Source organism: Battus philenor, unplaced genomic scaffold (assembly GCF_028537555.1).
Source record: "Battus philenor isolate CCGP_79_NKW_IND1 unplaced genomic scaffold, ilBatPhil1.0.hap1 SCAF_10, whole genome shotgun sequence".
Classification (NCBI taxonomy): Eukaryota; Metazoa; Arthropoda; class Insecta; order Lepidoptera; family Papilionidae; genus Battus; species Battus philenor.
This window is the reverse complement of record NW_027181662.1, coordinates 6,174,459-6,189,265: the sequence shown is the minus strand read 5'-3', so window position 1 is coordinate 6,189,265 and position 14,807 is coordinate 6,174,459. Positions and strand designations below refer to the sequence as shown.

Here is a 14,807-nt window from a genome sequence, read left to right as displayed (position 1 = left end):
CTTAATGTTTTCTTTGACTATTTCTGAAAAGTAGTATATCTAATGTTGTAGGTTAGTTTTAAATGATTCTTAAAACGAGCAAAACATGTTCCTTATAAGAATGGTTGGTCATAAATGATACCAAAAACGTATAAAAATAGTTAAAATTTATTTATTAAACATTGATTAAATAATTTTATTAACAACGATTAGTTTCTAAAGTTATTGTTGTTATTATTCCTGCCGTTGTTCCAGCGATTATTTCTATCATCGTTCCTGTCGTTGTTCCTGTCATTGTTTCGGTCATTGTTTCTATCGTTGTTCCTATCGTCATTCCTATCGTCGTTTCTATCATTGTTTCTGTCATTGTTTCTGTCGTTATTCCAGTCATTGTTCCTGTCGTTGTTCCTGTCATTGTTTCTGTCATTATTCCTGTCATTGTTCCTGTCGTTATTCCTATCATTGTTCCTGTCATTGTTTCTATCGTTGTTTCTGTCATTGTTCCTGTCGTTGTTCCTGTCGTTGTTCCTGTCGTTGTTCCTGTCGTTGTTCCTGTCGTTGTTCCTGTCGTTGTTCCTGTCGTTGTTCCTGTCGTTGTTTCTGTCGTTATTTCTGTCGTTGTTTCTGTCATTCATGTCATTGTTCCTGTCATTATTTCTGTCATTGTTTCTATCTTTATTGTTATTGTTTTTGTTTCCTGAACCACTTAAGTCTTCAAGCTGAAAATTAAAAGAATATAAATAAGAAAATAATTTTTTAAAACTTTCTTAAATATTATAAATAAAATTACAATTTACGTTTAATTAGAAATTCTATAATAATAACGCTCGAAATGTAAATATTCAAGTTATTGTAAAAATTTAAATGAAATGTAAATTAGTAATAATTAACACAAATCACCTAATGTGTTTCCCTTTTTTGCAAATTTAAGAAATAAATGGAGTAAAAGTGCTATTGACATTAAAAAAAAACAACAACAACAACTTAAATTCGTTCATACTTACAGCGTCAGCGACTCGTCGAAAATGATCACCAAAAGCATTAAAAACAGGCTTAAGTGCTTCTTGTCTTGCTTCATGCCTTTTGGCCGCACGCTCAAAGAAATCTTTCCTCAGATGGTCAATCGGGTCCATAGGAAACTTGTCATCTCTTGGAAAGGGTAAGGGTAAAAATCCTTCAACCTAATATAAAAACAATAAACGAATTACTCAAATTTTATGAAATGACCAATAATTAATGTCTCTGATAATTTTAACATAAACTCATTCGACTTACATTAGTAACAACTACTAAAACGAATGCCAATAGGCAGATTTTAAAGTCCATTTTCAAATTTTATTACAATAGGAAGTGTCGATGCGATCCCAAAATCATCAATGATTATGAAATCGCGATATTCCGTTTAAATAGGCAAAGTTAAGGTCACTTTGTGGTTTTTTATACTGCTTAAAAATAAACACTTCATTTAATATTACCTTTTGTCACGTTACCAATAAAATATGCCAAATACTGCGGGCGTTTGACAAATAATTGATAATTAGCATTTCAGAATGAAATTCTGGTACCAATTTGTATGATTACTTTATTTAAATGGTGGAATTATAGTGAGAGAAAACATAATAATATTTCTGTAAAAAAATTATGGCACGAGTTCATTTAGATTATATTTCTTCATATGTCTAAATTATTATTATAATATAAATTATTTCTATAAACAAAATAAGTACATACATAAAACTTGCTTATGCACAAATGTTTGTTAATATAATAAGAGTCCAGATTTAGATTTTCTTATGATTAAAAAAATAAACGAAGCTGATAGCTTTAAGGAATCTTCTATAAATTTGTCAGTTATGTTTTTGTTTTTATTATTTACCGAACAATTTATCGATGTATCGATTCTACAAATAATTTCTGTGTATTTATACATACCCTCATAAGCAGTTTGGCTGAGGTCTATGGTATTGAAACATTTTCAGTAATATTGCTTATGATATTATTAAATGAGAAAGATAAGGAAACTGATTATGTGGAGTGATACGAATTTTTGAAGTGTTAATCATCACATTATGTTCTAAGGTTTATTTTGTAAACGTTAACGACCATTTAAAATCCATACACTACATACCCAAAGCGATAAGAACAAGAACTTAATGAGACTAATTAAGAGGTCGGATAAGCTTTGAACACTACCCTCAAGTTGGTTCCAAAATTGCTTTTAAACTCATGTACTTTAATTAGGATCGTATAAAGTAGTCTGTAGTCAAGCGAAACCCATATCGACACGCGAAAGGAACGACGCCATTGTGTTCTAAAGTTCTATTACACTCCGCATTAATTTAATTATATCAAGTTTCATAAGGAACCATAAAGTAATTACAATTCGATTAGATGTAAATTCTTATTTAATTCGTACAAAGGTTTTTGAAAAAACTTTTGGCAAAAAACGACTTAACTTATTAGCGTTCTTTTTTGGTATTCCTCTGGTTGTGGTTTTAACAAGATGGTTCTGCTTCGGTTTTTGAATTACAATATTAGCCAGATCAAGCACCTTCTTCTCCAGCTAAATCGGCTTACTATATACACGTGGCAGAAATAATTTCTCTAATTAATAACAGAGACCTATCTGAAGTTTCTTCTGTTATTCTCCCATAGCTTTTTTAAATTGATAGTAATATTGTTTATAGTTATCCATCTGTTAACCTTGTAACAACCAAATTAACTTTGTCTTTTCGGATATCCTTAAATCGGAATCCTACGAGTAACGTGTGGCAGCACATGTTAAAGTCCTTTCTCGGGAATTTTTGAGCTTGGGTACTTTATGGAGCACCTGCATAGTAGACTTAAGAGCTTGATTTTCCCCAAATCTAGTATAATAAGCACCGCAATAGCCAGAGCTGAAAACTTAACCTAAGTTACTGCAAAAATGTTATCAACCAGCGCTGGGAAACCTCAAATTCGGTTAAACTAAATACCTTTAATATAAGACGTATCAAAGAATAATCTAATATCCCGCTCTGCGTATATTGGCTTGTCACTCTTAGAGGTGAGGAAACATCGCCTCACTCTGGTCATTTTCAATTTAATTAATAATAATAGCACATTTCTATAAAAAAATATATTTAATCGTCTACGTCATTATTTCAGCCATAAGAGATCCACTGCTGAACATAGGCCTTACAGATATATTTCCAATGTGACCGGTAAAAACAAACAACGGCTTTTGACGACCGAAGGTTGTCTGTTTTTGGAGAACGTTCTTCGTTGCGCTTGCCGATCCGTGGTCTCCACTTCACAACCTGAAGCCTTCGTTCTGAGTATGAAGTTTCCCTACTGCCAATTCAACTCATCAATTTGTTAGGCTATATCGGTTACTTTCATTTTTCTACAGATCACCTCATTCCACATTCGACTACTCTTCTTTTATTGTGAAAAGGAATTATTTTTTAACACCATTACTTTACTTACTCGATTGGTTATTAATAGTTATTAAATTCTAATCCAATTTTTGCATTTTTTTCACGTTCGCTTTGAGTGAAGAGTTAATTTTTTTTATGTCTTGGTTTAAATTTCTTTCTTAAAAATTAATGCTCACATCGTGATTATAATAAGAAATAAAACAAAATTAATATGTTAATAAAAAGGCATTTAATTGTTAAAGATAACCAACATTTTTAGATGATGCTCGAAGTTATTTATGGATATATCGACAATTCTTCGTTCGGACAATTATTTCGGTGTTATAGCTGCGCTGTCAGCTCCTATAGCCTGATTGTCGGATACAATATTTGCAAGTGCTGGTTCATTAACCTCTATAGGTTCAGGGGGATAACCTGGATCTGATGGATCATCTGGTATTAATTGAATTACCATATCGTCTATACATTCTTCGATTTCATTGCCAACATTACCCAAGGTATCAAACTGTAAATTAAACACAATTCCTTTAAACAATTATGTTATAGCTAAAAATAAATTAGGTACCATTCGATTTTTAAATAATCCTAATGATGACTGATGTTATTTATTACGCCGTAAGTTATCAAATAGACAGGTTATAACTTATTACAGCCTTCATAAGCAATAACAGTTAACGTACGAGTTGGTTCACTCATTTATTAGTTATACTGTTATAACCTGCCGTCAAGCAGTTAGTCGACGTTACAAAAAATTTAAAAGTACAGGCGCGCCGGAGTTTGTTTTACAAAACTTATGGAAGCATCATATTATGACAATGATATCTGGATTACCATGAGTTTGAAATTTAACACAGACGTGTAGCTAGACGACTACTTCATGTTGTCGATGAAAATCATACAAAGAAATCATTAGGGCATATAGTGTCTTATTTAAACAAGTAGTTTTCGAGAGCAACATTTTTAACGATGATATAATTTGAAAGAATGATTTTTGATTATCAGTCTGTCCACTTTACTTGATTCATTTATAATTTTAATATACGTACTTAAATTATTCTTTTAAAAATCTACTTAATCTGCATTATTTTAAAATTGAAAATAACTAATAATAATAGATCGCTTGTGTTATGGTGCTTAGGGTAAATGATTTTATAGAACACATCACACCTTGGAAATGACGTGTTCATATACAAGCTATTTCAATGTTTTTAAATAGGTGGTAAAATATGAGGGACTACGGATTCTTTTAAAGGATTACTATCTGAGTTTCTTTCGCTAAGTCATTTATCAGCGAAACAGGGGGTAGATTGTACTTGACGTCAATATGAGATCTTTTCCATCATATATTAAAAAATAATGTTTGGATTTGAACATGAATCTGAATTTACATAAAATTCTGTGTCGTGAAATTTCTACTTTTCATGAAAATAAACATTCTCTTAGTTTAGTCACCATTCCATTATACAGCGATATTAATATTCCGATATTCTCATCGGGACGAACGCTTTGCCCGTAGTCACGTAGTGATGGACCGTCATAAGTAATAGTTATTCAAAATTCTTCCACTTGGTATTTTTTAAGATGATAAAAATACAAAAAAGTAATATTTTCCTCTAAAAATTAATTCGAATGTAATAAACAATTATGATTAATTTGATGACTTATAAAAAAAACTGTGTAGATCATAAACAGAGACTAGAGATGACATTTATTTATGTAAATCCCATGAGAATTACCACGAATCCACTTTATATGTTAACAAAACAAACGCGCCTCGCTTGCTCAGTTAACTTTGTAAGTATACAATCAAACAACGAACTTCGTGTTTGGAATTGCGTCATACGCTAAGTCCGTAACCGGCAGAAATAATCTACACCGGTAATCTTTACATGCGGGATCAAAATACCGGCTATTTTTGTATGTACAATATGTTTACATTATAACAAACAAGTTTATTTTCATCACCTATTGTATTACTTTGTGTCTTTTTTAAACAATAGCTATTTACCTAGCAATAAACTTAAGAAGATGTTAATTTAATAAGCTTATATTACATGATAAATATCTTTGCAACGGTCAGCGAACTTTGATTTCGGAAACAAAAAAATTAAATCAAGTTTTTCCTTATCGCAGACGCTTTCAAATTCTGATTAAATTTTTCTGCTTTTTAATATAAAGAATTTTATTTAACTTAGAAAATTATAAAATATAAATGGAGTATTTTCTAATTAATTTTTAAATTGGTAAAGAAACAACGCTAATTAAAAATAACTAATTTACTTAACTGGTTTTTTATATTAAAGAATTTAAAGGAAAGAAAAATTTAATTATAGCAAATTTGAACATTATTGATTTACTAATATACAGGCTGCGTCCCACTGGACCTATTAGAAATCTATGGGGTAGTCCTATTTCCAGCTGTGAACGTCCAGCGGTCGAAATTATTACGATGAAACGATATCGTATTTTGATAATCTTCAGTCTTTGATGACCAAAGGTCATATATTTAGATGCATATTTATCTAAAGTCCATGATAAGGAGCGAGCGAGAATATAACAATACCTACTTGTAAGAGTGAGAAAATAAACTTTACATACTTTTGCGAATATAAATTCTCCGGAAATTGTTAGTAAGTATTACTGAACAAATTACTTTTGGTAAATATGACTGTAAATATTCGATCACGGCAGATAATTCTGATATATACAAATACGAAATTACGAACAGCTGCATGGACATATAATTTCATGAATACTTTTTTATATCTAAACTAAGTTAAGTTTTATTTTGGGATTAGTGAACTCTGTATTTTTTTCTTGAGATTCGCGGCTCGACGTTGATTGATTATAAAAAAAATGTAGATAATAGAATTGTCTATACCGACAGAATAATTGTTTTAATATTTTTTTTATTAATGAAAACTTTTAATTGCCTCCATATTTGTTCTCTTATTATTATTTAAGTAAGTTATTCAAAAATGATAAATCTGTATGTAAATTACAGCCGAATTGAATTTTAAATGTTAATTATAAAGAACTAGCAAAAATTCTTACCAAAAATGTGAGGAATGGTAGTACAGAATCTCGGCCATACTCAATCCTTTCGTTAGCGTCTTTGACTTCTGATACAATAGGTGCAAGCTGGGAACTGATTCCTTCCGTTGAATTTTGTAAGTATAAATGCACTTCCTGAGATGCAGCGCTATGTGCTTCACTCACGGTAGCTGGTAAACCGTGACTCTAAATGATAAAAGTAATACGTAAATATAGGCACTATAGCAGACTATCATATATAAAAATGCTAGGTTAATTATAATAACATCGTAAAACTAACAAAGTCTTCTTGCATCTCTGTAAAAATTCACTAAGGCACTGTCAATTCCATTAGGCTTTCCAAAAATAATTCATATAGATTTTTACCCCGCAGATTATCATTGAAGTAATTGAAATAGAGCCTCGAAGATAAAGAATCGAAAATGTGCTTTTTAACCTGTTTGTAATATAGCTATCAAACACAAAAGGAGAATCTATCAAAAGAAAATTATTGGACTTAATATAAACAAAGCCAGTATATCACCTAGATAAAAATCAAAACCGAAGTGAATGTCATAAAAAAATAAATGAATTAAACTCCAGTCTCTCAGACAAATATTAAACGAAGCTGTCAGGTAGAGCTCAGTGAAAATAGGATAGCTGAATGCGTCATCAGACGGGACAAATCCTAAGAAGGAGAAGAAAAAGACTAGGGCGGTGACTTCTAGAAGGCTGAACATTTTGTATGAACTAAATAACATGACTAATGCTCATAAAATTTAAAAAAATAAATTTATGGGGAAACGAGTATGCCCTGTGACGAAAAAAACATTTCAACAACCACGTATATTAGACACGCTTGGTAAATTTCGTCGCGTAACCCTTTTAAGATTGATCCCCGTTATAATGAACATTTTAAAATTTATAAACAGTTTGTACATATTCATTTCTTAATTCGTATACTAAACAGTTTAAATAAATAAAACAATAACTCACAAAACACATAACGGTACCGAACAATAAAACAATAAGTAAAGTTGACATTTTAAACGATGCGGAAAATCAAAAAGTAAATAGCAGAAACTAAGACTTTCCTAGGCAAACATCTGTTTAAATACAAAAAATTGAATTCAATTCACTCCCTTATATATTTATAAAAAAGGCAAATGTCACGTTCTATAACGTTAGTATAATCTTTACCAATTACTCATGAAAATGTAATTGAGACGTTAAGATATTTTTCAAGGAAAAATTATGCATTATTTTGAATGTCTACTGAATTTTTTTTTTATTAAATATTGTTAAGGCGTGATTTTTTTGTAATAACAATGTGGAATTGAGCATTAATAAGTCAAATGGTAAAGGAATTGCGATCGTCGTTCGCGGGGTGGATTTCCGGTATAGAATCTTGTATAATTCACACTTTGTGCATTTATTAAAGATGACCATTGTTGCCTGTCAAACGAGGCAATTATGTTATATACTTCCATAGATATTAGATTGCAGCCTCACTTCACTATTCTTTCCTATGGCCCCCGCTATTGGAGGCCTTTCGTACCCCTAACTTATTTATGGGTTAGGGACTTTTATTTCTTTTTAATATTTTTTTATTTATATTTTTATATTTTTGCGCTTTTCGTCCATGCATCTTGAGATCTTTCATTCTTTCCTTATATTCTATATTTCATCTGTCTTGATCTTTCATTCAAATTTCCCTCTTTTCCGATGCCTTTCATCCATCACCTCGTTTCTCAGTTTTTTACAATTTTTTAACATTTTTTATTTGTATACTTATTATTTTGCTTCCATTCCTTTTATTTTATTTATGTTTGTCTTAGACTATTGACTCTTATTTTTTTTTATTACGTTTATCACAATTTTTTTACATAGCCTTAGAAACTCTGGCCGCATCTTATCATTCTCGATAATCGAGGCAATAGCGTCCTCGTAGATCTCAGTGCCTAACCGGTATTTGGAGCCGACTCGGAATTTTCCGAACGCGAAACAGTTGGACACAAAGTGGACCACGGTCTGGCCCACGCCCGGTTTACAGAAGCACGAGGGGTCCTCCTTGAACTTAAACCAGTGATACTTAGTCTAATAGCTGAAACGACAGTGTAAATAATTTTTTTTTTAATGATTGATAGTAACGAATTATTACGGCCAGGATGCATAGATTCATATTCGGTAAATAACTTACAAGTTTCCTCAATATGTAGTTTTAAAATTATATCAGGACATTTAAATAGCTGTCCACGATCTGTATGTTAAGTGGCCAACTTTACGAAATCTTGGGCATTCAAGTCATTATTTTTTTCAAAATTTATTTGTTTGGTAATATCATAAGTAGGGTCAATAAACAATAAAGACTCCGTTTAAGTAGTATAAGTGTTAAAAGTAAATAATTTATACTTAAACATAATTAAAAAAGGTTGAAATAGCATGATATAAATGATAATATAATCTCAGATAAATAGAATATGTTACACCAACATATTCTATTTATCTGAGATGAGCTAATAAAATGTTATACAGGATGTTTTGGAACGCTTCGGATAGAATTACTCTATCTACATTATTAAGAAACTTTGTTAAAATGATAAAAAAGATCCGACTAAGTAAACAAGCCAGCAACGGACGTATCAGGAAGCTTTATATTAAATAAAGGGATATCATTATAAAGCGATTTCACACTAGTTTTATTTTTTAAAATTGTGCTCTTTTGATTTTCTTTTCATGAGATACAAACTTAATGAAGAAGTATTAAAAACTTTCTCTGCTAAACGACATTCACTTTTGACTCAGTTTAAAGAAATCGATATTTTTACTGTGGCCTTATAACATTTCTATGATATTATATTAAATTATAATATTATAATCGATTGCAAAGAAAAGATGACCTTTTAAAGATCGACGGAAAACGCTGAATACAGTCCGCTTTTAATCGTTCTTTTTGGAAATCTATCAAAGCGGCCTATGCCTGACAGTAGACATCTAAAATTATGGTAACGATGATAATACAATAAAGTTGGACGTCTAAATAAATCTCGCATATCAACGTATTTTGTTGTTATTGTAACTGAACATTTATTGCATGTGCTAATAAGATGTTAGCATTTACTTTATCTGTTTGTTTTTCTTATGCACTTTGTACGTGACCGTGACAGTGACCGTCGTACGTTCTAATGCAAGAGCATTGCTTATCAACATGTAGCCACTTAACATACAGTATCCTAATTAGATCACTTATACATTTTTAGTTTTGCCTCGTTTACCTAATATTTGTATGACATAAATAGTAAAAACCGGGTTTGCAAATATGATTTTTAAAAATAATTTTAGATTTTTTCTTAGTGAAGCTAGCTTATTTATTTACTATTGCTCATTTATTATATTTTAAATTGTATTTATATATAAAACTTTTTCTTCTTCCAACCATTTCTATTGTCTATTGTTTCTGAAGATGTTAATGCTATTAGCCCTAAGGCTTTTACAGCTTTATCGGTACTGAGTTCACGGAGCGGAAGGGTCCGTTCCGACCATTTACAGTTGGTATCGACACTTAACCATAGAAAACAGTTTGAATACTCGTTAATAATTCTAAATTAAACATGTTATTCTTATTAACTGCTGTGTACTATATTATTGGTATATCATCATAATTTCAGTGGTAGGATGCCCACAGTTGGACATAATCCTTTCCCTTAAGTTTCCAATATGACATGTATAAAGCGACGCATCCGATTCAATCTTTCAACGACGTGACAAGGTCGTCTTTTCACCTTGTGGGTGCACGTTTTTTTGATCCCTTGCTTGTTTGTGGTCTCCAATACAGAAACTTAAAGCCCTGCCACTTCAACTTGCCAATCCTCTTGGCCTAAATCTCGTCATTTCTTTCTTCGTCATTATTCGTACCTTTCGTTACCTCATTCGATTTCACAGAAAAATCCCGAGTATAACTCTGCACATGGCGTTTTAGGCGATTACAGCCTATTCAGATAAAAATATCCTTTTATCTTATAATATATTCAAGAAAAGGATAAAGGACATTTTTTTAACTATTTCTTATGGCACAAACTACATACAAGTTTATACTTAATCTTTGTAGAAAATAAAAAAATATATTTATTTGTAATTAACAAGAATTATACTCTATGTTTTTCGCTGTTTTGTGTTTGGTCTTCGGAACTGATACTCACTGCATTAAGGTAGAAACTTCCTTTCCAATTATAAAATAAATTTAGTTTGAAAGTATAAAGATTTAAGTTATGTAATATTCATAAACTCTGAATAGATTACAAGGATAAAATGCGCTCGCTTTTGGTCTGTGTGTGAGTGAAATTTTATTTATAATTACGACCTAATTAATTATAGCATAATAAGAACATTTTAAGATATTTGAAATCGTTATCAAACAAGTATATCGCCGTTGTCATATCAGTTTATAAAGGCTCACTGCAAGATATATGTCTCTATCAAAGATATCTATGAGAATATTTACCACAATTGCTACACTTGGTCGGCGGGTTGGGGATCACAGTGTGGTATTACGGTACGCAAAAGATGCTACTTACTACTCATCATCTAGAAACTTTATGAATAATCCATTAAATATAAATGATACACAAGACTATATCCCGCGAATCAAACCCGCTCCTAACGGTGTGTGTTCTTCTATTGCTGGGCAACAAGAACTTTATAGAAAACTATAGTACGTAAATAAATAAAACTTCGACTAATATGACCAATGACAGATATACTGGATAAGTCTTTATACACAGTTGATATTGGATGTACAAACATTATATTTTGCCGGCACTCCGTGTAATAATAATATTAATAACCGAGCTCTGACAAATATCGAGTCACATTTATTTATCGGGTCTAGATATGCATATTATCGTATAAATATTTGACCTGTGCTGTAATGAAAACCACATTAAAAATTTTATTGACTAAAGTGGAATACTAATAGTTAAGATCGTTTTAAGCTTATATACGTTTTGAAAAATTAATCACTATTTCCCTTGGTCACGTTATAGCTCGAGAACCCTCCTACTATTTTCATTAGCCTTTTTTCTTAGTACTTAAGATAAGATTCTTATGAAAAATAAAAATATAAAACTGCTCAGAAACTTGAAACTTTTTTCAGTTTGCTTTAAACTTAGCGCATTTGACTGTTTACGGTGTGCAAATTTATAGAATCGTTTAACAGCTGCATCGGTCAGTATGTATCGATTATAAAATAAATTTATTCATTTCACATTTAATTAAGTAATCACTCCGAAACACACAACATAATTTTTTTTTTGTATTGGAATGCGTCAGGCTTAATATTTCTGGCAGTACAAAGGCTGCCGAGATAGTAAGAAATAAATAAAAAATAAAAATATATTAAAGATTTACGTTGACATTACGATACTGCCCATCCTTTGGAAACTTTTGTTTGTGAGTTGTGACAAACTTTATGGGATTAATACAAAAAGTGGGAATTATTTAGGATTGTATACCGAGAATCGAATCCACTACCTACTAATACAAGTTTCATTCCTCTACCGCTGGGCTACCACTGTCTATAAATTCGAAGTTTAAGTAATAATAATATTTATAACCTCTTATATTACAATTTATTTTTTGTATATAAGTAAATAACTCCTTATATGTTACATGTTATACTTTTGAATATAATAGATAAAAATAGAAACATGTTCAATAGTACTTTATAAATAAGTTTAACAATAAACAAAAATGATTTATCAATTTCTATGTTCCCATTCCTCGTGATATTTATCAAATAAAGCTTAAATATATTAACATTTAAGAAGCAGATTTTGTTCTGCCTGATTCTGGCAGTAAAATATCTGCATGAAGAGATAATAAACAATAGTTAGTCTTGATATTTAGTAATCTGAATTCTGTAAACTTTTTTTTCTTACTATATTATGTAATTACAATTTTTACATTATAATATGGATTATTACCATAACGTTATTTATTGTTTCTGAAACTACGGATTTTGGTAATTAATTGACACATTCAGTGTTTAAAGCTTTTACATCTATTACGAATTACTCTGTATACACTATGAAGGCATATTTTTTAATTTAATATTCTTTATTGTACACGCCAGAATACATATAAATAGTATCATAATAATAAACAAAAAAGTGCAATGGGCGATCTTATCATACGAGGGAATTTCTTCCAGACAATCATAGTGTGAAAACAAAAGAAGTATTAATGACTTTATTTATTATATATTTGTAATAAATACGGCGAAATGCATATAACGGTATGATACATTTTATAAATATAATTCAATAATAAATAAAATATCAGGCTGACTCGGATCAAAGAAATTAATTAAAGGAATAAAAATCATAGGTGTATTAAATATTTCTTAACCTTATTCTTAAATATAGGTAGTGACTTAGCACGTCTTACATTTAGCGGTAAATTATGCCTCAATCGAACGGGCTGTCATACAAAATAAATGTGTTTTAACACGTTCACTACGGCTTGAGGTTGATTCAGCCTCATGGTAGACTTTGCACTGGTGCGGCGCGTAAAACTCGTGTTTTCTCTCTAGTGCGGCGGCTGTTTACACTCAACCGTATGAGGTATGACAAAGACAAATATAGCTTTCTTTATGTCTGCGAAACATTGACTCAATATTGTAAAAAAATATTGATGAACATGAGGCAGAAAAGGCCTCAACCGCACTACTAGGAAGTTCAGCTTGAGGCTGATTCGACCTCAGCCGCACAAGCTGAAAGTTCTTTAAAATTGGGCCCGCAGTGAACGTGTCAAATATACGATTCAACATAATATTTAGAAAAGATTGGTATACAAGTTTAGCATAATAATATAGAGTCAAACAAGAGGCGTAACATCGTGTAATGTTTATTAGCGTTCGTCAACGCTCACTTACGCGCGTGTTACGTGTTCGTACCAAAATTTTAAATAAGATTACCATCAGTTTTTATTTCTACGGACTGTCCTAAAATACTTATTACGAAAGTTTTGATTACATAAAACTTAAAAGTCAAAACATTTTTGTAAATTGTATGTGTATAATCAGGTTTATAATTGATATTTATTTATGTTTTGTGAACATAGTGCAATTTATTGCGTGTTACCCAAGCTACAATTACTCCGGTGTTTTTCATCCTATTTCGTATTTGTATTTAAAATTAGGAGTATAGTCGTCAAACCATGTACAGTAAATTAAATAGTTTTCAAAGTTCAAGCAATGCTTAATAAAAATATGTGAATTGAAAATATTAATGAAAATACGATGCGGCACAAATATGTAGTAATAAAAAAATGAACAATTTTTTTCACGAACTTGCAATATAATTCCGATTTCGTAAATTCTTATAATATTATATTAGATTTCATTTTTACACAGTTAATACACTTGAATGTTAAATAAACTAATGAATTTAGTTTTGGTGTGTTTTTATTAAACTCTTTCTTCCTTTTACTTCTCAGCTTATAGACGTTCACTGCAAACCACAGGCCTTACGCATCCAGCGACTTCCAGAGACCTGAACTATGCCTTCGGTCCACCCAGTGGGGGTGTCTATTAAACTCCTGTCAATTTTTTTTTAATTATAACCATTAATACAGAATGTTATAAAAGGCCTGACACATCAAAAAATAAACATACATTTTTGATTATAGTTCAAATAGTTTTCCTACGATCGTATTGACATAAAGTATAATAAATCACAAAAAGCATAGTCACGATGGCTCAACGCTTTATATCGGATGTGTAAAGTAAATATGACTATAGTACCTTTATCGCACTTGTGTTTTTTTTTAATGTTATTGAACTTTGCGGTAGGAGTTGGAATAACAAAGATTGCGAATTTCCGCACGAACAATTTTTGTATGGATACATGAGTAGTAAATATTTTGAAAGCTAATTAACATTTTAATAAATTTCCGTGAGTATAAGGAGAAAATAAAAAAATAAATAAATTAGATTTACATGATTGTGATCACTTTAATTGAAATAATTAACAATTACCGAAGAAGTTTGATGAGACCTCAAGTGTATTAGTTTCTTCTTTTGAAAAAGGATATTAGAGACTTTCCGGCGAAATATTATGAATGTATTTATTTTATTGTAGTAACGAAAACACGGTAATAAAACGTTGTCTTTCGATGCAGGCTTCTTTGACAAGCTTTACGGTCGCACGACTGGCTACAGAGAAGAATTTTCTCCGAGAAAAGTTTTCTAAGTTTTTTTTACCTACGAGATAGCCGCTAGGGGCTTTGAGATTCTAGAGTGGAGACCAAGTTCTTCAGAAAACGATGAATGCAGCCTGCTCTAACCGGTCCTATTGGAAATTTATCTCCAGCAGTAGA

The 14,807-nt window shown here is 30.9% G+C and overlaps 3 protein-coding genes across 3 annotated transcripts in view; 1 reads left to right on the top strand and 2 right to left on the bottom strand.

Annotated features, from left to right (window-relative positions):
• Sol1 overlaps nucleotides 1-14,807 on the top strand; it is a 365,472-nt gene that overhangs the window by 147,065 nt on the left and 203,600 nt on the right. The window lies entirely within an intron of this gene.
• On the bottom strand, nucleotides 134-1,343 carry LOC137925447 (probable serine/threonine-protein kinase dyrk1). The gene is made up of 3 exons (XM_068768894.1): nucleotides 1,255-1,343; nucleotides 984-1,160; nucleotides 134-698 (listed from the first exon to the last, which is right to left on the bottom strand). The coding sequence occupies exons 1-3, from the start codon at nucleotides 1,303-1,305 to the stop codon at nucleotides 189-191; spliced, it is 738 nt and encodes a 245-aa protein (XP_068624995.1). The 5' UTR covers nucleotides 1,306-1,343; the 3' UTR covers nucleotides 134-188.
• Nucleotides 3,630-7,523, bottom strand: LOC137926343 (uncharacterized). The gene is made up of 3 exons (XM_068769950.1): nucleotides 7,428-7,523; nucleotides 6,453-6,638; nucleotides 3,630-3,903 (listed from the first exon to the last, which is right to left on the bottom strand). Exons 1-3 carry the CDS (start codon nucleotides 7,473-7,475, stop codon nucleotides 3,709-3,711), a joined length of 429 nt encoding a protein of 142 aa, XP_068626051.1. The 5' UTR covers nucleotides 7,476-7,523; the 3' UTR covers nucleotides 3,630-3,708.